This window comes from Arachis ipaensis, chromosome B2 (assembly GCF_059453495.1).
Source record: "Arachis ipaensis isolate K30076 ecotype BB chromosome B2, ASM5945349v1, whole genome shotgun sequence".
NCBI classification, from domain to species: Eukaryota; Viridiplantae; Streptophyta; class Magnoliopsida; order Fabales; family Fabaceae; genus Arachis; species Arachis ipaensis.
The window spans coordinates 10,181,841-10,205,622 of record NC_142437.1 but is presented as its reverse complement, the minus strand read 5'-3'; the positions used below and the strand labels follow the sequence as shown (position 1 = coordinate 10,205,622).

The following is a 23,782-nucleotide window of genomic DNA, read 5'->3' as shown; positions in this document are numbered from 1 at the left end:
ATACTATTAATTTTCAATTATTGTCATTGGTAATTGCATATATTTCTATTACTTGTATATTTTTTGTATATTTTATTTTTTGCTGATTTAGAAATAATAGTTGATTTGGCAACAACTTAAGTAGTTGATTCTAAAATTTTGCCAAGTAAGCGATAGTGCTAATATATTTTCTTGTCTTCCTTTTTTTGAAAGGATTGCTCTCCTCCTCTTTAATAAAGCAATTTTGGATATTAACTCTTCCCATGTTATTAACACTACAAATCCTTCTACAACAAAGAGAATAAGACATGATCAAAGAATGATAATCTATTCTAAGTACATTGTGGAAGCAATACTGCACAAGTGGAATAACAATTTGAAAAAGAGAAACACATAAATGTAAATTGTGGAAGCAGTACTCCACATGTAAAATAACAATTTATAATTTGATGATGAAATATTGCAATCGATAGTATACAGGGAGCAATAATTTTAAATGCTCATTAATTTTGGTTCTGACTGTTAGATAGAACCGTTTAAATGATATTATTTATAACAAATAAATAGGATTATTGAAAATGATATTGAACAACAGAATGAGAAGAGTAAATGGCAAAGTTGAAAATCTTTAGGAAGATACTTGGGACGAATTTCCTACGTTGGCGGCGCCGAATGGTGACGTTGGTCTGAGACCTAGAATCGAGCTCCGGCAAGAAAACCACAACAGGAGGAATGGAGTTTGCCCTGGTTTCTGCAATTTATGCAATGCGGCTCCGCCGGGGATGGACATCACGATGGACAATTTGTTTTGAGGAAAAAACAATGGCTCATAGGACCAGAAGTGGATGGAGGAAATAGGATTTTGGTACGGAAGAGGTGCCAAAAGGAAGAGGGTTTCGAGAAGTATGAGAAAGGTAATAAGTTCTTTTGCTTTTCAGAGCTTTTTTTTTGGGTAAATGTTAATTTGTGTTTTTGTTGTTTTAGAAATAAGGATTGATTTGGAAAAAGTTAAGTTGTTGGTTTTGTTTTTTGTGTTTTTTTATTTGAAAATAAAAGTTAATTTGGCAAGATTTTAGTGGTGGATTCTAAAATTTTGCCAAGTAAGCGATAGTGCTGACATGGCGTAAGTAGAAGAAGAAAAATAACTTAAAAGTAATGAGGGTAAACCTATGTACCTACTTTTATATATTAAGAATAGATTCTTTTGCTACTACCTTTTGTTTCTTGAGAATCTTTAAACGATTTTATACTTTGGTCTTATTGATACTTAGAGAAAATTTTTTCATTAATTTCTTCTACTATTTTTTATAAGCTTCCGCTAAAAATGCTCTATCTTCCTTTTGTCCCTTATTATTTTATTTTTTGAGAACTTCAAGTAACAAATCATCAATGTCTATAGTTTATCTAAAATATGCATTTGGTTTATTTCCTACTTCATCATCAATAACTTTCTGAGTATTCATACTGTTACTTATTTTTATATTCATAACAAATTTATATCATAAAATGCACCAATAATTAAAAATATGACATGTTAAAAATAAACATCAAACGATACATAAACTAATGGTCATTGTATAAACAAGTAATAATTCAAATGATACATAAACTCAAGTTTAATACAAAAATACATAATAATATAGTCTCTTAAAAAGACTTAAAACTCATTCAATAATATAATCATTCCACATTTGTGCGGCTACAGAATCTCCCAAAATTTTTCTCATTCGTCCATCTTCACTTCTAACAATTTCAACATTTGTAGAATTTCGTTCAAGCACACTATTATTGAGATTCCTTTCAACTTGTGTAATAAGTTCTTTGTATGGATCAAAATTCATTAAGAAGTTATACAGAATACAACAAGTTATAACAACTATGCTCACAATGTCTACATCATATCTAGTCATTTTTGCTATGATAGAAAATCTATTTTTCACAATTCCAAAAGTTCTTTCAATTACATTGCGCAATGGTGAATGTCTTAAATTTTTTCAGAAGGGTGTCGTAAATATTCTTTTAAATGATATCGAGTACTTCGATATAAAATGATAAAATTATACCTCAGCAGATATCCAGCATCTGCTAAGCAGAATTTACCTAAAAATAGAATTTAAACTATTTACTTAACTAATACTAGAAAAATGTTTAAAATAAAAAATTATTAGAAAATTAATACATTGAAGAACAATTTGGTTATCTTCCTTACTTAGTGCATTATCTAAAATTTGTGAATTTGAAGCCAAGCCTTCCAACCAAGGTATCACATAGGAGAATTTTAAGTCAAATATACAAGCTGTCAATACATTTATTGTCGGATAACTTTTCGTTCCTCTATATTTTGATACATCTTCTTTTGAATCTTTAATACGAATGTGTTCCATCTATAGCACTGACACAATTTTAAAAATTTTAACGAAAATTAGTGATATGACCATTTGAAAATCCAAAAAATATATATCAAAATAATAAATGAATTTTATCTTTTAAAAATGACCTTAAAATATGGATAAAACCTTTTTTATAAAGAATTTTTGATGGAACAACTATACAATTTGGTTGAACTAAAAATTAATCTTCAAAATGACGACGAGCTATTTTAGTAGATCGACGAAAAAATGAAGCACGTCTGCATGGAAGGGAAGAAGAGTGAAGGTGACGTTGGGAGGTGAAAAACTTTGATAAAAGTGAATGAGTAAAAAGAAAAGTAATTAAGTCACATGAATATTTTGGGCATTTTACATTTTAAGTGAAATACTAATAGAATGAAATTTTAAATCAGACTCAATTAGATAAGAATTGATTTTAGAAGAAAATAGTGGAATTGAATTCCATTTACACTAATTTATTTTTTTTTTTTTGTTTCAAAGGATGGAATTCAATGTGGGTGGAAATTGAATTCCAAGGATTTTCAAACACCTTGTAAATACCTATTCTTTATGAAAGTTCTCCCGCCAGTGTCTATTGCGATATGCTACTTCATAAAAAAATATATCTTATAAATGAGTAGGAAAAAAAAATTTAGTTTTTAGCTTCAAACTTAGTCCAATGTTCAAATATAGCTTTCTCTAAATTTAGTGCTCATTTCGTCGTCTATAGTAATTAGTTAAAAAATATTGTAGCAGCAGCGTAGCAACTCATGTTTTAGGAAATATTGCAGCAACAGCAATTTATGTTCTCTTTTATTTTCCTGAATTGATCAACTTTTCACAACACAGTGTGAAAGGGTAGAACGTTGAAACTGACAAGAGCTCAATGAGAAATAAAGAAGAAAGGGCATTTTTTATTGGCTTTAACAAAAATCGATCAATTTTTCAATTTGGTTCGACTGATCAATTTTCGGGTTTCGTATCAACTTTGAATCTCAGTATTTTACTTATAATTCTTGTAATCCGAATCAGATCAAGGTTGCGAGATATAAACCAATCCAATCAATAAATTGGTAAAGTGACTGGTTTAGTTCAACCAGAATTCAATGGTACGATTAAATATAAAATAAAATTATTAAAAATTTAATATATAATTTTAAATATTTAAATTTAATATTTTTAAGCAAATAAAATCCAAAATTTCACAATTTCGCATAATAAATTATCTATAATCTATCATTAAAAGTTACAAATAACTTCAAACATCAAAATTTATAACTAAATTATCCATCTTTGATCAGTTTGTGGTTGTTCCATCTTCAATATACAGCCCAAAAAAATTATCCATAAGAAATTAACTCAGAAAAAATTCAACAGAATTATTCAAATTAACCACCAACAATTATTTTAGAAAATAGCAACATTATTTCAAAAAAGAGTAAATTACCAAAAATACACTCGAATAATTTTGTCACCGACAAAAATACACCCAAATTTTGCTATCGACAAAAATGTCCTCAAATAATTTAAAAATACGACAAAAATATCCAATATTAAATATGTATTTCTCAAAAAATATTTTAGAGATTGAATTTTGATGCGATTTTTTGCAAGTATGATTAGAAAAATGAGATATTTTAATTTTTAAAATTTGGTGATTTTTCGTTAAGTATATATTTTTTGTGATTTTTTAAAAGTATTATTGGTTGTTGAAAAAAAATCACAAAAAAATATATACTTAGAGAAAAATCACCAAATTTTAAGGATAGAAATATCTTATTTTTTTAATCATGCTTGCAAAAAACTACATCAAAATAATTCAATCTCTAAGATATTTTTTGAAAATACATACTTAATGTTGGATTTTTTTTTATCACATTTTAAAATTATTTGAGAGTATTTTTGTTGATAATAAAATCCGAATGCACTTGATCTACTCGTGGCCAAAATTCTATTCTAAAAATAATAATTGACAATTTGATAATGAAACAACTAAGACTTTTTCTTCCTTTTTCAATCTTGATAAGATTTTTTTGTTTTATATATTTTTTCTATTATAGTCCTATTTAATTATTTAAATTTCATGCAAAATTGTAATTACTCAATATTCTATGATACAAATATAAAAAATAAAGTATTGTATACTTTTTATTTTAGAATAAAATTTTTTAATAACAGCATAACATATTACTCCTAAATTAAATTAGCCACTTTTATTACTTTATTATTATTAATATCTTCTTTAAATATGTTGCTCTTTCTCTATCCAACTTAGTAATTTACTAGTACGTTTATGCAGGTAAAATAAATAGAGACCATTATAAGGTGAATGTAGACTATATTTAAATGATTAATTGGTATAAAAAATAAAAGAATACCATTAGTATTTAAAAAAGTAATGTAATGTAATTTAATATAGAATAAAATATTATTATTTTAATTTTTAACGATGGAGTTAAATAACAAGAATTTAGTGCATTATTTATGTTTATATTTTTACAGCATCATTTATGAATAATAATATAATATAATACTTTTATAACATTTTTTTTAATAGCAATTTTTTTTACTTACTTAAAAATTTTCATATATTTTTAAACAATATCAATATAGCTTTATTTTTTACCCAAATAATATTTTAAATATACTTTATATTTAAGCTGTTGTATTTTTTATTTGTCTTTATTTTGCTAGTGGGCAAGAATAATTACGAAGAGAGGAGTTTTGTCAAAAAAAAATGAGTAAAAGAAGTGAAGACAGAAGATAAAATATGTATGTAGTTAGATCTTTTGTAGAACAAATTTTCACTTCATGACTAATAAGAACACTTTTTTTTTTTTGGGAGGTTTCAATTTAGTGGTAAATTTGACGAATGGATAATTAACTTTGTCATTGTTATTTAATATATAGTAGGAAGATATTCATGATAAGTGTGTCGAATGATATATGCTATATATGCTTAGCAGTATCTATTTGGTATGATTTTTAAAATGTGGACAGAGACTTTTGAGTCGGATGAAAATAGTACTTATAAGAGATTTTAACAATTAAATCAGTCTAAATTTAAAAAATATAAAAATTATAATTAAATAATATATTTTAAATTTGTATTTATTTATAAATATGAGACACTAAGATAAAAATATAGAGATATAAAATTATATTTGATAGATAAAAAATAAATAAAAATAGAAAAAGTATAGGGTATCAACATATTATCTACCAATTTATTGCTAACAATAATTAATTATTATATTTTAAACACATATATAAAGAGACACATCCAGAAAATATATCTATAAAGACACTTCTATTAAACACAGCCATAAAAAAGATATTTTTATTTTTATTTAGACACATCCACAGACATACTTCCATTAAACACAGTTATAAACAAGAGTTGGTAGAAGTTGGCAGAAATGCTGTTGGTAACGTAGTGGGACCAATAAAAATATTATATAAAAAAATATTGAATTAGTATATTTTGTGTGTATTTTGATAAAAAAATATATTCACACTAATAACAAAAGACACAATTTATTTTTTATTTTTTTATTATTTTTATTAATATTTTATAATTATATTTTTTCTCAAATTTTTAAATTAAAAAATAAAATAAATTAAATTTTTATAATTATTCTAATTTATTACCAAATAAAATATAAAAATATTAATTTTTATATCTTTATTTTAGTGTCTTGTTTTCAATATCTTGTTTTGTTTTTTTAGAACTAAACGAAATCTAAAGATACGTTTAGTTTGTGTTTTTATTTTCTATTTGTATTTTCAGTGTATTTTATTTTTTGAATTTTGTGGAAAAAATGAAAATAATAAAAATAATAAAATTTTATTTTCTATTTTTACTTTTTATTTTCAACTTTTTTTATAAAATTCAAAAAATAAAAAATATTAAAAATAAAAATAGAAAATAAAAATACAAACTAAACACCTTCTAAGTGTGTGATTAGCCTTTTATTGATAGTGTTTAATGAAAATAAATTGTGAGGACCCAAGAGCTGCGTACATAGCCTTGATACCCTCTAAAAAATGCGCAATAACAACATATTAACGAACCATTTATATGTATCATTATCAAACCAAATTAACATCGAAACAAATTAATCAATTTAAAAACTCAAAACAAACTATACTCAAATTGAATGTTATCTCAGCAAACTTGTAAGACGGAAATCATGGCAAGTGGCATACATGCATGGAAACAGTGCTCATGAACTGAAGCCTTAACTTATCTTCGTTAGAAACCAACAAAGCCTCAAATTAAAGATGGAACAAGCGCCACAGAGGTAAAGTACACCACTATTTTTGCTTGAGACACTAGCATTTTCAATGCTCTTCTTATTTGATGTTAGACTGGATGTGTTTCGTTTCAGTTTTTATTTTCAGTATTTTTTTTCTAAGAAAAATAGAGTTACATTATTTTCCAAATTAATCAGATATGCAGTAGTGAGTGGAGCAAACAAAGGAATTGGAACAGAAATAGTAAGGCAATTAGCTTCAAATGGAGTGAAGGTTGTGTTGACTTCAAGAGATGAGAAGAGAGACCTTCATGCTTTGGAAACTCTCAAAGATCTCTCTCATCTTGTCCTCTTTCACCAGCTTGTTGTTGCTGATCCTGCTACTGTGGATTCTCTTGCAAATTTCATCAAATCCGAATTTGGAAAACCCCACATTTTGGTAACTTGACAAATTAAATTCCATATATATATATATATCACTTTCTTTTTCTTTTTTTTTTTGTTTGCATGGAAGGGGATACAGGATGAATTATGTGAAAATAAAATTTCCATGTTTGCATTTTTCTACTCAGAAATAAGTTTCATTGATTTAGTCAACTATATATATATAAATTTTCTATTGCATGATTTGGGATTTTCTCATTTATTTTCATGTTTGTTAGTTGCATGTTAAGGATTTTTTTTTCTTACAATTCTACTAAAAAAATGAAATCGACTAATTTGTTCTGAATGTAATAAATTAAACTTCTCGTATGAAGCTCTGCATGCTAAGACTTAAGAGGTTTACTATCAAGTCATGTTTAGGGTTTATGTTATTCATTTTGGATACAACCAGGAATGAGTTCATTGTCTTAATTAATAACCTTGACTTGGTAGCTTTCAATTGAAATGGATTCTATCTTTTTCCTTGTCATATATATTGACATTTGAATATTATTCTTGAAGAAAAGAATTGCATTTTGTAGATCAACAATGCAGGGATTGGTGGACTTGTGATTAAGGACAATGATTTGGTCCCTCAAGTGTTATTGAAAAGCAGGGTAAGAATTTTACAGCCAGTTTGGTTCATCTTTTTTCATTTTTCAACATTTTCTATTTTAGAATTTAAAAAATATAAACCAAACACAAGCTAAGATGTTTCCTTAGTATATTGAATTGGGTGAAATTTTTAGGAATTATCAGATGATGTAATAGAGAAAGCCGGAATCGTTCAAACATTCGAGCTAGCTGAAGAATGCTTGCAAATAAAATATTATGGTGCTAAAAGAATATCTGAAGCCCTTCTCCCTCTTCTCCAATTATCTGAATCACCAAGAATTATGAATGTATCATCCTCCCTAGGAAAGTTAAAGGTAGGATACTCTCTTTGTTTGTTTGTGTTTTTTTAAAGTTAATTATTCTAATAATCTCTATAATTTTACTAATTATGTGATTAGATTCTTTTAGTTTAAAAATTTGTGATTAGATCATTATATTAGGTAAAAATTTGTAATTAAATCTTTACTAATGATTATTTTTTAGAAAAAAACACTTTATTGCTAAAAAACGACCAAATGGAAAGTTTTTATCTAATATAGAGACTCAATAGTCAATACAAACTTTTAAACTATAAGGATCTAATTAAAATTTTGATGAAATTATGGAAACTAACAAAATAATTAAACTTTTTTTAAAAAAAATTAGTAGATCTTAGATTGGTTCGCTAAATTTGGTTGTTGCTCTACTAATAAGCGTATTTTATTACTTTTTATTCTCTATTACTATTTTATGATTCTGTTTTGTAACTCTCATTATTATTGCTTTTCATGTCTAATAATTCAGCGTGTATAAAATGAATGGGCTAAAGGAATCTTGGGTGATGCTGAAAACCTTACAGAAGAGAGAGTTGATGAAGTGTTGAATGAATTTCTGAAAGATATCAAAGAAGGGTGTTTAGAAAGAAAAGGATGGCCTAAGGTTCTTGGTGCCTATATTATCTCAAAAGCTGCTATGAATGCATATACAAAATTGTTGCTAAAAAGTACCCTACTATATGCATCAATAGTGTGTGTCCCGGTTATGTTAAAACCGATATAACTGCCAATACTCGACTTTTAACAGCAGAAGAAGGTGCTGCTACTGCTGTCAAATTAGCATTGCTTTCAAATGCCTCTTCTGGCCTTTTCTAATTTCAGAGTGATGTTTCTTCATTCGAATTCAAGTGAGTTGGGTTATGTATACTCATTCTAATTCGACCACTGCCTCTGCCTCACATGATTCTATGTGCAATTCTTTCAGATTGGAGGAAGACTATAGTACTAGTGTTATCAATTTTGGACATTGGACACAGCGGCTCTGACAAGTATACTATTCTAACCCATTGATGGATTGCAACACATATAATTTGAAGAGGTACAATTCTTTTTTAAGTTTCCAATAATCTCCTTATTACTAGCTTCATCTATTTTTGAGGGTTTCATCATAGTAATAGCTTACTTCCATTGTTTCCAAGTTGGGTTGGGTGTCTTCTCAAATAATTCAATTGGCACATTAGACTTATTATGCTCATCATCATTAAAACGGTAAAGTTTATTCAAACTCTCAAGATTTTCATTCTTACGTTTTTTCAACCATGAACTTAAAGCTTAAGTGCATTTCCAATTAAGAGTCAAATTTTCCATCTTGGAAATATCCTATGACCAAAAGGGTTTATACTTTATAAATAACTTTTTGAAGCTTGTAATTAAAAAAGGTAAGGGTGTACTGCTTTCAGGTTCTAGGAAGGGAACTAAATGCTGCAGAAAAGTTCTAAGAGTCTAAAATTATGTTGCCTATTATTATGTAGTTTTTCAATTGGTCACTTTTTTCTTTCTTTCTCCTTAGAAAAAAATCAAAACCGATATAATAATTTCAGAAGTTAAATGAAGAATTTAAAACAACACGCATACTTTTCAAAACTGATGGTCTTATTGAGAATTGTATAATACATAGAATGTTACATTATACATTGGAAGTTAGAGTTGTCAGATGAAGCTAGGTCTAATTACTTAATGGGGCTATTAACTCTCTATTTCTGAATAGTTTTGGCATCTCTCTTTCTTTTGAAGTTCAGCAATATTGGTATCCCTTAGAACTAGAATTCGGATCATATTATTGACTCTCTTCTTTTAAGTTTTTCTTGATTCTTGAATACAGCTTTTATTTCTTTTGGTGCTTTGCACCTTTGAGCCTAGCCGTGACTCTAAGTGTTTTGTTTTCAAGTATTACCACCTGATACATAAACACCACAAGCACTTAACTGGAGGAACCCTTTGGATTCGAATTTAGCTTTGCTTAAATTCCCAGACAGTGGTGCTCAGAGCCTTAAGCGTACTCTTTAATAGCTTTGGGTCACGACTTTAAATGTTCAGTCTCAAGGATTACTTGACACTTTTACACCACAAGCATATAGTTAGGGAGAACAACTCTTTTGAGCTTTTTAGGCCAATTTCGACCCTCCTAACCATTGATACTCAAAGCCTTGGACCTTTTTCTTTTTCGATTTTCTTATTTTTTTTTGCTGTTTCTTTTGCTTCAAGAATCAATCTTTTTGATATTTCAGAGAATCAATAATACTTCTCTAAATTCTTGTACTTCAAGAACCAATATGCCCAACCCCAACATCAAGTATGCTCAGTTAATTCATACATTCAGAGAACAAAGATAAGGTCACCACATCAAAGTAATTAGAATAACTCATCATGTAACTCAAGATGTATTTTCCTATGTTGGCACCTTGGCCTCTTCTAACCATTTCCACACATTTAATAAACCAGTCCCATCTCCAGTGAAGAAGAGTCCGCCAGGGCCTATCTGAAAGGATCGAACTTCTTGTCTTGTAAATAGTCGACCTCTCTCTAGAAATCTGTAGAAGCAGACACAGTAAGTAGCTACAACAGTAAAAAAAACAAGCCCAGTAAAAGTAGCAAGACAAGTAGATGAAAGATTTATCGTCACTCACGTCGGCAATTCATACATACGAATTGAATTATCTTTGCACGAGCAGAACAATATTGGCTTGGCCTCTGCATCGGTCATTCCATACAGTCCAATAACAGCCTATAATAACAAATAAAATTAAAATAACAAATAAAATAAAAATAAAAAAAATGAATTGGACAAACCAATCACCTCCTTAAACAAAATCAAAATATCAGCTTAAAGACATATTTGTGAACAAACGTTAATGGTTGAACAACTTACATTTTCGTGAGTGTGAGTGTATGTCACTTCTAGAGTTCCCTCCTCGGTGCACACCCAAACATTGACTGTGCAATCAGATGAACCCGATAACAAGTAGTTGTCCCAGCAAATAAGTGATGTGACAAAGTCGGTATGTCCGTTAAGTGTCATTGTGCACTGTAATGTATCAAGGTCCCAAACCTGTAGATAGCAGGGTAAGAAATTGCTTAGCTAAAGGGGAATAGTGTGCAAATTACATAAAGCATATCTCACGTTGAAATAAATAAATACCTTAATGCTATGGTCCATGGATCCAGAATAAAGCATCTTGTGTGATCCAATAGCAAGACAAACCACTGGTTTACTATGACCACTTAGTGTTGCAACCATTTTGAAAGGAGACTCAAAGCTGCATCTCCAAGCATAAATAACACCATCCTGCAATTTAAATAGATTATTTAAAAACTAATGGACAAGCTAAAATGTCATAGTTCTAATCAGTAGCAAATGGCTAACTATAAATAAATCTTAAATCACTGCAAGCTAAGGTAATTTACCTCTGCTCCAGCAAGGAGGATATCATTGCCAACATTCAAGGAAAGGACTTGCCCTTTCGGTCCATCAAGAGTAACATCTGCACCCGTCTGAATATTCCATGCCTTAACAAAACAACCACAATCAAATTATAAGTTTACAGTTAAAGCTCCTATACATAAGATACCATTATTGCAATAAAACAAATGAGCTTACCTTCACAGCATTTTTCACACCGGCAAAAATCCATGGGCCCTCAGATATGAGTGAGGTAACTTGAGAATCAAGTTGGATCATGTTAACACAATGGCCAGTGTTGCAGTCCCATGCCCGAACTGTGCCATCAGTGCTACCAGAAATAAGTTTGTTTGAACCAGCCGGCAGTGCAATGCCAGTGATTGCCTGTTAACAAAATTTGAATATTAGCATAAACGAATCCAACTCGATGGCACTTTCAAATATTAGTAGAATGTTGCTCTTATGTAAAAGCGTGTCCTAGATTAGATTTGATACTCTTCGGCAAGGTGGGTAAGATTTCTAATATACATTTTCTACGTGAATTTGATATAATATGCGTGTTGATGGCAGTAAAATAAATGCTGTCTTGCTTAATACTTGAATGACAATAAAATAAATGCAGTGTATGTAAAATGTATTAGATTCCATTTCCATATCAATTTTAAACTAAGGATCTTCTATTCTAATTTATTCTAAGCTAGGCAAACACGGTTATTTTTATGTGAAGCAGGTGCTAAGCACTGGCCTAAAAAATTACGGCTCAAGTTTCCAAAGTTAGTTCTTAATGTCTCTTATCATGGTTGCTTCTATAGAATGGATTCTTTAGATTTTAGAAACAAATATTGGGATTATAAGTTTATAACTAATACACCTATGCTTCGTGTTGAATTTTTTTTAATTTATTGCAACTTAGTTATGGCATCTTTGTAGTTTTTCACTTTTTGCTTATCCCTCAAACTTATTTCAATTGCAATATTCACTTAACTTTCAAATTAAACCAAGACAAAATACACTAAACTGAATGTACTTTCAAATAATAAAAGGTGGAATCAGACATGTATATACCTCGTTGTGTTCATGAAGCTTTGCAAGCGTAGAAAACCCATCACCATAAAACCATGAATGCAAATTCTGACACAAGTCACCATCCACACAATTGTCAGTCATCCAAGATTTGCAAATACTGTGTGATTTATCCACAGAAGCCTTAGCAACAGTGGCCACATCTTCCACGTCTGCAGTCTTTTCAATTAATACAGCTTTTTCTTCACACTTGCTTGGCTTCTCAACAGATATAGCTTCTGGTCTGCACTCAACAGCCTTTAGTGCACAATTTTCTGGCTTCTTGAAGGCCTTGGGTGTGCAATTTATTGCCTTCTTAGCAGAGGAACTGGCCATCTTCTCAACGGACGAATCAGGCTTCTTCGAATGCTTATATGTCGTATTAGCATTATAGTATACATTGGATGGCGAGGTTGGTAAGCTATGTGAAAATCCACAAGGATTTCTGTTGCATCTCCCAGCTAGCCAATACTTGCATGTTGGTGGTGTTGTACGATGGAACCGTTGAGTCCTCTTTGTTGTTGTTATAATAGCCATGATACTACGAAATAAAACACAATATTCCCATCAATAAGACCTTTCATTGCTCATTAATCTCTTCCAAAATTTAAACAACAACCCAATTAGAAGAAGCTGCAGAATCCATTCCCTCATCAAAACCCAAATTCTGTTACTCCAGTTCTCCATCAACCCAACTTAACACCACCACTTAAGTAAAATACAATATGAACACTACGGAAGAAAATAAAGAAATTCCAAAGAAGGTAACGTGCTTCAAAGAAGGAAACATGCTAAGAAGCAAACCTGAATTAAGAGTAGAATTGAGTTCAGAAAGTGCAATAAAACTAATAAGGATTAGAATCACTGAATCAGAGTCAGAGAGATTCAGCGAAGAAGAGAGTGTTTGTATAATAGTGTAAAGGAAAATTGGAAACAATATGAGGTGCTTTATTTATAGGTTTCGTTGACGGTGGGAAGAAAAATATTTCATCAATAAATATTAAATAGTGTCATTATGAAATTCATTTATAGCTCAAAACTGATTCTGTTACATATTTTGTTTTCTAACTGATTTTTCGATACATAGTTAATGCGGCATATGCATTTAATTTTATATAAACATAATAAAAATATATATCTTGGTTCAATCATTCATTTTCTTATAATACTTTAACTTTAGCTTTTTTTTTTTTTCTGTTTGTGTCATTTTTACACCGATAAAAATTAGTTTATATTAAAAAAGATTTTAAATTTAAACTAAACATTCTCTTTTACAAATTTACACTATCTAACTCTAACAAAATTCAAGTGCACTTGATTTATTCGTAATCAAAATCCTATTCTAAAAACAATAATTGACAATTTGATAATAAAGTAACTAAAGTTTTTTTTTTCTTTTTTCAATCTAACAAAAAAATTTTAGTTTATATATTTTCTCTGTTATAGTCCTATTTAATTATTTAAATTTTATACAAGTTAACAATTATTCAATATTCCATGATACAAATATAAAAGATAAAGTATTGTATACTTTTTATTTTAGAGCAAAAATTTTTAACAACAACATAACATATTACTCTTAAATTAACCACTTTTATTATTATTATTATTTTTTATTTATACTAGCAATTTACTCTTGCGTTTACATACATAAAATAAATAGAGAACATTATAAGATGAATGTAAATTATATTTAAATTATTAATTGGTGTAAAAAATAAAGGAATATCATTAGTGTTTAAAAAAGTAATATAATATAATTTAATATAAAAAAATATTATTTTAATTATTAATGTTTAGATTAAATAACAAGAATTTAGTATATTATTTATATTTTTTCAACATCACTTATGAATAATAATATAATATAATACTCTATAACATATTTTTTTTAATAGCAGTTTTTTTCTCTTGCTTAAAAATTTTCATATATTTTTAAACAATATCAATGTGTCTTTATTTTTTATCTAAATAATATTTTAAATATGCTTTATATTTACATTATTTCGTCTTCATTTGCCTTTATCTTTCTAGTTAGCAAGAATAGTTTTGAAGAGATCAGAGGGGTTTTGCCAAAAAAAAAAAAAATAGAGTGAGTAAAAAAAGTGGAAACGGAAAATAAAGTGTGTATGTAGAACAAATTCTCACTTTATGACTAATAGCGCACAATTTTTTCGGCGAGGTTTCAATGTAGTGGTAAATTTGATTAATGGTTAATTAACTTTGTCACTGTTATTTAATATATAGTAGGCTTCATGGCAAGTGTGTCGAATGACATATGCTTAGCAGTATCTATTTGGTATGATTTCTAAATGTAGACCGAGACTTTTAATCAATTATAATTTTTTAGTAGGATGAAAATAATACTTATAAAAGATTTTAATGATCAAATTACTCTGGATTCAAAAAATATAAAATTTATAATTAGATAACATATTTTAAGATTGTGTTTATTTATAGATATGAAACACTGAAATAAAAATATAAAATTATATTTAGTAGATAAAATATGAATAACAATATTATATCCAAAAATATTGATTTAGTATATTTTGTGTTTATTCTGACAAAAATACATAAACATTAATAACAAAAGACACAATTTATTTTTTATTTTTTTATTATTTTTATTAATATTTTATAATTATATTTTTTTATTATTGTATTTTCTATCAAAATTTTTAAATTAAAAAATAAGAATAAATTAGATTTTTATAATTTATTTTAGTTTATTACCAAATAAAATATAACAATACTAATTTTTATATCTCTATTTTTTTTATTTTGTTCTCAATATCTTATCTTATTCTTTTTTTCAGAACTAAACGAAGTCTAAGGATGCGTCTGATTTGTGTTTTTATTTTTTATTTTTATTTTTAATATTTTTTATTTTCTATTTTTACCTTCTATTTTTATTTTTTTAATAAATTTTAAAAAATTAAAATTAAAAATTAAAATAAAAAATAAAAACACATATCAAATACGTTTTAAATATGTGGTTAGTCTTTTATTTATGATGAGGACCCAAGAGCACTTTTTAACACGAAAAACCGTTTCAAATCCTCATTTTAATATTGAACCTAAAACAACTCTCTGTACTAGGTTGAATTATCAACAACAACAGTGAAAGGAAAATCTCTCTACGAAACTTTCTGTCCTAGGTTGAATCATCAACAATAACATTGACTAAAAAAATCTCTCTGCGAAGTTCTCTATGCTAGGTTTCAAGCAGAACGAAAGATGAAAAAGATGAAGCTCTCAACGAAGCTCTCTGTGTATTTCTAAAAGGCAAAAACACAAAACATTATTGAAGGTAATTTGATTCTAAATCATGCATTTCTGCTTTTATATAGTTGTAGTGTTGTTTATGTAATTTAAGCCATGTTGATGAGGGTTTTCGTATCGTCATTTGCGAATTCGGTATTATTTTTATTTATATTTAGTGTGTTTCATGTTATAGGCTTAGATTTGGAGTCTTTATATGGTTGTATTTTTTCTTATATGATTTAAGTTATGTTGATTAGTTTTTTGGTGTGATCATTTGCAAATTTCAGGTTTTTTTATGAGTTAGATTGAGTGTTATTTATGTCATAGACTTGAATTTGGAGTCTTTATGTAGGTGTATTGTTTCTTATATAATTTAAGTCATGTTGATGAATTTTCTGATGCGATCATTTGTAAATTTCAGATTTTATTATGAGTTAGATTCAGTGTCATTCATATCGTAGATTTGAATTTGGAGTGTTTCTTATATGATTTAGATTCAGTGTGATTCAACATATTTTACTGAGTTATTTAATCTTTGCTTATTAGTTACGACTGCAGCTTATATGTTATGAAATGATGGCTGAAGCTCATTGATCTTGCAAAAATAAAAGATGGAAAATATATTTGAAAAAATTGGAAAAAAGTATGTATATTTAAATATAGTTGATTTTCTAATTCTAAATTAAAATGGATTAATAATTTTCTTTCAATTGCAGGTTCAAGTTGACCATTTTAAAAAAGAATATGCTTCACGGGTTTTTTTTAACGAAACAAATAAATTGAAGGATAAAGCCATTGAAAAATCTGAAACTATAAGACTATTCAAGCCATCTGCTATAGTTACAAGTCCTTTCTGTAAATTTTCATCAAGAAATATAGAATATGATAAATATTGTACTTCTGTTTTTGAATTTATGGATACTATTTTTTATAAATGCATTAAAAATACTTCACTTTTTAAATTTTATGATTACTATTTTTTTATAAATATGTTGAAAAATAGCCATTTATAGATATTAGGAATTTCTACATTACTGTTTGATAAAAAATGATGGATAATAAATTGTTTAATATGGTGTAATACCAAAATTATACAACCACAACACCAAAGTTCATTCTAATAAAAATAAAAAATTAATGATATTAAAATCCAAAATTATTTACCATAAAATAATAAATAAAAAACTAAAATTCACTATTCAACAAATACAATAACAGCTAAAATTCAGTAGTTATTCACACAATATAACATAGAAAGTAAACATCAATTTCATTATACTAAACAAATAACACTGAATGTCATTCAAATTAAAATAAAAAGTTCTATCTTATTGTATTGAATCTCCGAATTGATAATTCATAATTTGACAAATTGCTCATCAACATCAAACTGAAATAACACAAAAAACTATTCAATAAACCACTATTATTAACTCAAAACAACAGCGACACTATTATTCATATTTGAAAACACCAAAATCTAATATACAAAATACCAAATCAGTAACACTAATCTTCACAAACCAATCCAAAACAAAAACAAACTTATCAAAACTCATCAATTTTAATCAAATTCAAATCCTTAATCATTAACACTGATTTTTATTAACACTGACTTCCTTAATCAAATTCATAACTACATTATTCTCTCAATCAAACCTCGTTGGCTATATTCGATTGAAAAAATCTTCCAACTCACCATGGTTCAACGTAATCGAACTTGCATCATCGAACTCGACCTGGTTCAATGCACTCGAACTTGCATCATACATTGTTTGTTCTCAATGTTTGATTTCAAAAATGAAACAACGATCGAAAACGATAATACAGAGAAGAACAAAAAATCTGAGAACGTAGGAAAAAAGAGCAAAAAAGACGCAACGAAATCAAGAAGAAACGTTAAAAAAGAAGTTAGTTAGGATTATTGGCGCGTAGATGTTAATTAGGTTAAAATAACTAGGTTGGAGTTGGTTGGGTAAATCGCGCTTTTTTATTATTGTGTTTATATATATCAGATCTTTATTTAATTATTAAATTTAATTATTAAATTTTGTCTAAATTTAAGATTAGATTGAATTAAATTTAATATCCGATAACAATTTATAATATCTTCACTATATCAAAAAATAAAAATAAAAGCTCATTTTCTGTATTAGATAATTATAAAACATAATTAAAATTGAATTCATAGCTCAAATAACGTATTAAAGGCTGAACCATCGTAATTACACTATAAATTAACTAAAATAATTTCATGATATTAATAATTAATTAAATTAAAATATCAAGTCTTTAGTACTAGTTAGTTATAAAACATAATTAAAATTTAATTCGTAGCTCAAATAATGTATTTTTGGGAGGGAATGTAGGCCAACATAAAAATAAAAAAGGTTAATCTAGTTCAGTTTCTAGGGAGTTTAGGTTTGAACATAACCAATTTGTCTAGCTTAAATATAATATACAAACTCCATATCAATATGACAATATGGGAATTACAGGTTGTTTGCAACAGAAAGTTACTTTGTTTCAATGACTTTCAATACAAAACTTGCAGTGTTTGTTGCCATGCCATGCCATCCATCTCAATTCTAATTTTTGAACTTCATCCTAAGACATCAAAGCCCCTGAACCCAACATTTAGCAACTGTAACCACCACCATGTGCCAATGCAGAAAATTTTAGCCGATAATGATATGGTGTTTGAAGAAAAAATTAATTCAGGGAAAACGAAAAGTTCTAACTAGGGGTAAAAGATTCCCATACCTAATGTCCACGAACTTATGAAATACCAACTGACATAAATAGTTATCCTAAATAGTTATTTACAAACAAACCCGTGATTGATTTCACCCACGGCCAATATTGCTTGTGAAATAAAATAAGCCTTAAGAACTGCTCCAAATTATTGGCTACTTCTCTGTATAGGTATCAAATATTGTTCCAAGTATTATTTAGCTAAGCGGGGTGCAACTTTTGGAATGGCTCATGTCTCAGTGTGAACACTGAAGTGAACAAAGAGGTCACTTGCTGAAGCTGAAATTCTTCATTTGTTTGCAGCATGGCACTCTTTCATCCTATACAAGGTCCAACAGAGGGGCATCTGAAAACTATATGCAGACCAGTAAAACCAGCTGCACTTCAGATCAGCTGCAACAACCCTGCACGGGAAAATAAACCAAGCAAAGTACTTATATGACTAAAATAAAGCCATTGTGAATGAATACTTGTAAGCCGAGAAGAGATGTTGGCCCTGTAAGTAAGTTGAATACACAAAATGCTTTTGTCTGTAATTCTGAACTTCTGAGGATCATTTCTTGCAATACAAAGTTTCCTCAATCCTCCTAATTACTATACTCAGACTGGCACCACTTTCCAACATTTTAATGGCAGCTCGGTGCGCAGCTCTGTGCCACTTGGGCAAATTATAAGATTGTAAAACCGACCATCTTTCTTGAATAGACAATAGACATCTTCTCGAGGCAAGAAAGTTAAGGCTGAAATTTCAGTATCACGTATGAACATATACCATCAGAACAGGGGCGTCGATTGTGCACTGTGGAGATACCTCAGTTAAAGATAATCGGGGCTCCAAAAGAAGTCAGATGTTTCTGAATAGATTTTCATCATTTTCTCCCCCCTCTGCCTCACCATAAACAAGAGCTTCAGCTGCAATGCCTGCAAAAAGCACCATGCAGTACCTAAAGCACAAGTTACATACTACATTAGTAACACATGAATGCATAGTGGAAAAGAGAAACTCTAGAAAATAGAAAATGTGCATAACGGGAAAGGATTAGCTCAAAAGGTTCCAGACAATCAAACTTTTCTTCTTAGTATCTTGTCAAAGAAGAGCCAGTTTTGGTGAAGGGAAATACTTCGACACACAGAAATTGACCAGAACAGGAATCATAAGAGTGAACATTTTAGCAACTGTGTGTACGCAGTACGCCTATAACATATATAACAGGTTGATAACTAAATCCAGAGTTACCAACAAAATCAACTTAACTACTTGTCGAGCAATGAACTTGTAATTAAAAGATTTTATTACATGTTTACTGGTTTTGTATATTGATTAGCTTGATATTCTTGTTAATAATAAAATATTATGTATTTATTACCTTAATTGTTTTCACCCATAAATAAGTTATGCTATGTATCATATACTTATCACCACACAGTAATACACAAACCTTTTTTTATTTTCCAATCTTCCCTTCTGGTTCCTGATAGTTTGTTTGCTTAATTGTTTCTCCTTGGTTACCACCAGTTGTTCTTTTTCTCTTCTTTCTGCAATTGCCACCCTCCTAATATGAGTTTGATTTTGGAATAAGATAATCGGGGACAAAAATTAAGAAAATAATTACAAATTACAAGTGAAAATTGAGGGAGAAAAAAACAATAGAATGAGAAGAAAATTAAAAGAATAAGAAAATTTTACCTCATTTTCAATTATGATTTTCGTGTCTGTTCATTTTGACATTTTCATTAGAATCTAACTCCCACCAAGAACCTCCATCATCCTTATAGTCATCATCAACAACATCACAAACACCTTCAATATTATCATCTTCTGATTCTTCAATAACCACATCAGCCGGATCATATTTCCTTTTATCCACCTCTGGGTTGTATTTCCACTCTAACCTTTTCAAAATATCACATCCTTCCAGTTCTCAACAACCGATATAGCCTCCTTTCTAGCTTTCCCCATTAGGATTTCCTCCCAAGAAAAGGAGGTATCAGCAATCCTCTTCAATACACCATCACTAGTATCCCCGATGACAACTGTCTTTAGACATCGTAGCTTCGCTTCCCTTATTACATTAGCGAAATCATAATCATCCGACACAAGTACTATGCATTCAACCCACCTATGATCCATCATATCCACCATGTGACTTTCCAATGCATGATCCGCAGTTGTGGCTTATCCAACACGGACTGAACCCAAAATCCTGCGCGTTTCAGCTCATCTGCCAAACCATACCCCACCCTTGGAGTAAGAATATCCCTTGCAGCCTTCTTATACTTCTCCATCTTCATCGAATACTTTGCCACCAACTTCACCCTCCGGTTCCCCCTTGCCGATGCTATCTGGTTCACCCTTTTCATTTGCTCGCTCTCGTGTAGCTGCTAGAAATGGTTAACAAGCTTCTCATTAGTGTAAAACTTTCTCCCACAAACCCTGCAAACATGAGGCTCATTCCGCTTGATGACGCCTTTGCTCTCCAATCGATTATACAGCTCCTTCTCTTTCCTCCTCTGCCGAACAGCGTGTGGGACACTGGTGAAAGTGTGGCTATTTGCATAAGCTACCATATACCTAACAACCCCAAATGAAGATGCAACAATTCTAAGCTTATTGGCAACTTCAAAAGGTGGAATTGCGTTTGGTGGCTTGTTATCTAAGTCCCAAAAAATCCCTACCCTATTGTTATTCCTATTTGGTTCCAATTTGGGGGTTTTATCTGAAGCACCGGAACCCCAATTAGGTTTAGAATGAAAGCATTTAAAGGAACCATATATGTTACGAAATTTGAGAATTGAACCCATAAGAAAACGGTTCTGTTCTTCTATAAATACTACAACTTCCAAAAGAAACCATTTGAACAATCACAGCATACAATGAAGCTTCAGAACTTAACTGCGATCTGTCAGTGAACGAAGGTGTCGATAACTGCGAAGACGCTTTCAGCGGCCGTTCCAATCTTTCGCCACTATAATACTTTTAACAATCAAATTTGTGTTCCCAAATTCATTAAGCAAGCAAGAAATTGCAAAATCAGCAACAGTAAGAAGTTGATATAAGCAAACGTGATTATATGAAACAAGAGGCGGTGGTAATTAATCGAATTTCTCACCTTGCGAAAGCACCAGATGCAGAAAAAAGAACCAAAGGAAGTGTTCTTTTTCTTAAAGAAATCTTTTTGATAATATTTATTTATTTATTTATTTATTTATTTATTAGCAATAAATAATTAATAAATAATTTTTTAATATATATTTAGTTTAAACCATCCTTAAACATTACAACTATGCAAATATACATCTATATACTAAATAGTAACGGTCTGTTTAAAAATTTTTAATGATGTAGAATTGAATTAAAATTTAATATTTAAAATAAATTAATAAAATTATAAAAATAAATTAAATTCTAATATTTAAAATATTTATCAAATAAATTAAAATTTTATAATAGATATTTTTGTTTTTTTATTAATATAATATTATATTTAAATAATAAATATATTAATTTATTAAATTATATAAAATAATTAAAAATTTTAGTTTTTAATTAAAATTTTTTCAATTAAAATTTGTTTATCTCTTTTAAAAAAATAAAAAAATATTATTTTTTATCCATATAAAATACGTAAAAGATCGAAATTAGAGTCTACAATTAATCAATTAGTAAAATCATCGACATAAAAATAAACTAAGTTATTTGTTAACAACTCACAAATATTTTAAATCAAAATTAAAAAAAAAAGTAAATTCATGCAATATAAGTATTTGTTTATTAAAATAAAAAACACAAAAACATCACCTAAAATCTACTTTAAAAATTATATAAACTTTATGAAATTATTAGACATAAAATCAATTTAACTTGTTACACAACCATTCTAAGCGGAAGTCGATATTTAAAGAAGACATCAATAAAAATAAAATGCTCAACAAGCCATTCAACAGTTTCAAAAAATTTATCATCTTATACACTCAAGTTATGAATTACTTCAAATAGTTTAGAAGTCTGCCAAATGTGAGGTCTTGTAGTGATAATAGCTTGTGTAATTTTTTTCATTGCTGTCGAAACTTCTTTAAATTTTGATGAATTTTTATCACTTACTTTTTGTTTTTTACTTTTGGAAAACGAAATATCAGGAAATGGAATGGCACATGAAGCTTGTGTAGTTGGAGTTGCTGGAATACTCTCATTTTCATATTCAAAAGTATTGAAGTTCTCTAAATGAATCATATTATTCACTTGCATCTCATTAATATTATTAATATTGATATCCTTCTCATTTGACCATCTTCGTAATCTTTTTTTAATAGTCTCATTTCGATGTCCAATTGCTATATCTTTCTTATATATCTTTCTAAGAATGTTCAAGTGATAAAGAAATTTTTTTTAATTTATCTCAGTTTAGGATTAGACCGAAAACAAAAAAGAAAATAATTATAACCTAGTATACATTTAAAACATGTATATACAAATGCTAGCGAAAAATTAATATTAAATAGAAAGTGTCATGTATATTTTTATTAAAGTTTTTCATATTTCTAAAGTAGCCTCAAATATCTTAATAGTTTCATTTCATCCTATTTCACTTTTAGATTCTAGTTCTTTTGTTAATACTATTTATTCTTTGAGAGCCTTTAAACAATTTTCTACTTTAATCTTATTGATACTTAAAGAAAATTTTTCATTAATTTTTTCTACTGTTTTTCTATAAGCTTCTAATGAAAATGCTCTACCTTCTTTTTGTTCTTTATTCTTTTGTTCTATGAGAACTTCGAGTAACAAACCATCCATATCTATGATCCATCTAAAATATGCATTTGGTTCATTTTTTTTTAAACATCAATAATTTTCTAAGTATTCATACTGCGATCTATTTTTTTATCCATAACAAATTTATATCATAAAATGCACCAATAATTAAAAATATGACATGTTAAAAGTAAACATCAAACAATACATAAAGTAATGGTCATTGTATAAACAAATAATAATTCAAATGATACATAAAATTCAAGTTCAATACAAAAATACCTAATAATATAGTCTCTCAAAAAGATTTAAAATTTATTCAATAATATAATCGTTCTACATTTATGCGGTTATAGAGTCCCTCAAAATTTCTCTCATTCATTCATCTTCACCTCTAACAATTTCAATATTTGTAGAATTTTGTTTAGACACACTATTAAGATCCCTTTTAATTTATATAATAAATTCTTCGTCTGTATCAAAATTTATTAAGAAGTTATCCAGAATGGAACAAGCTATAAAAATTCCGCTCATAGTGTCTACATCATAACTAGCCATCTCTGTTATGATAGGAAATCTATTTTTCATAATCC

At 28.5% G+C, this 23,782-nt stretch overlaps 1 protein-coding gene and 2 pseudogenes across 3 annotated transcripts; 1 reads left to right on the top strand and 2 right to left on the bottom strand.

The window, feature by feature from the left end:
• Positions 1-6,514: 6,514 nt before the first annotated feature.
• LOC148573009 ((+)-neomenthol dehydrogenase-like) lies at positions 6,515-10,207 on the top strand (annotated as a pseudogene). The gene is made up of 6 exons (XR_015905124.1): positions 6,515-6,652; positions 6,803-7,043; positions 7,570-7,644; positions 7,777-7,956; positions 8,426-8,804; positions 8,882-10,207. The product of XR_015905124.1 is annotated as a (+)-neomenthol dehydrogenase-like (transcript).
• Positions 10,208-10,345: 138 nt separating this feature from the next.
• Positions 10,346-12,955, bottom strand: LOC110268690 (zinc finger CCCH domain-containing protein 48-like). The gene is made up of 7 exons (XM_021115383.2): positions 12,422-12,955; positions 11,555-11,740; positions 11,362-11,463; positions 11,096-11,242; positions 10,826-11,005; positions 10,584-10,681; positions 10,346-10,487 (listed from the first exon to the last, which is right to left on the bottom strand). The coding sequence occupies exons 1-7, from the start codon at positions 12,953-12,955 to the stop codon at positions 10,346-10,348; spliced, it is 1,389 nt and encodes a 462-aa protein (XP_020971042.1).
• A 5,426-nt stretch (positions 12,956-18,381) lies between these two features.
• LOC107624833 (uncharacterized) lies at positions 18,382-21,543 on the bottom strand (annotated as a pseudogene). The gene is made up of 3 exons (XR_015905123.1): positions 20,127-21,543; positions 19,879-19,975; positions 18,382-19,383 (listed from the first exon to the last, which is right to left on the bottom strand). The product of XR_015905123.1 is annotated as an uncharacterized LOC107624833 (transcript).
• Positions 21,544-23,782: the final 2,239 nt, after the last annotated feature.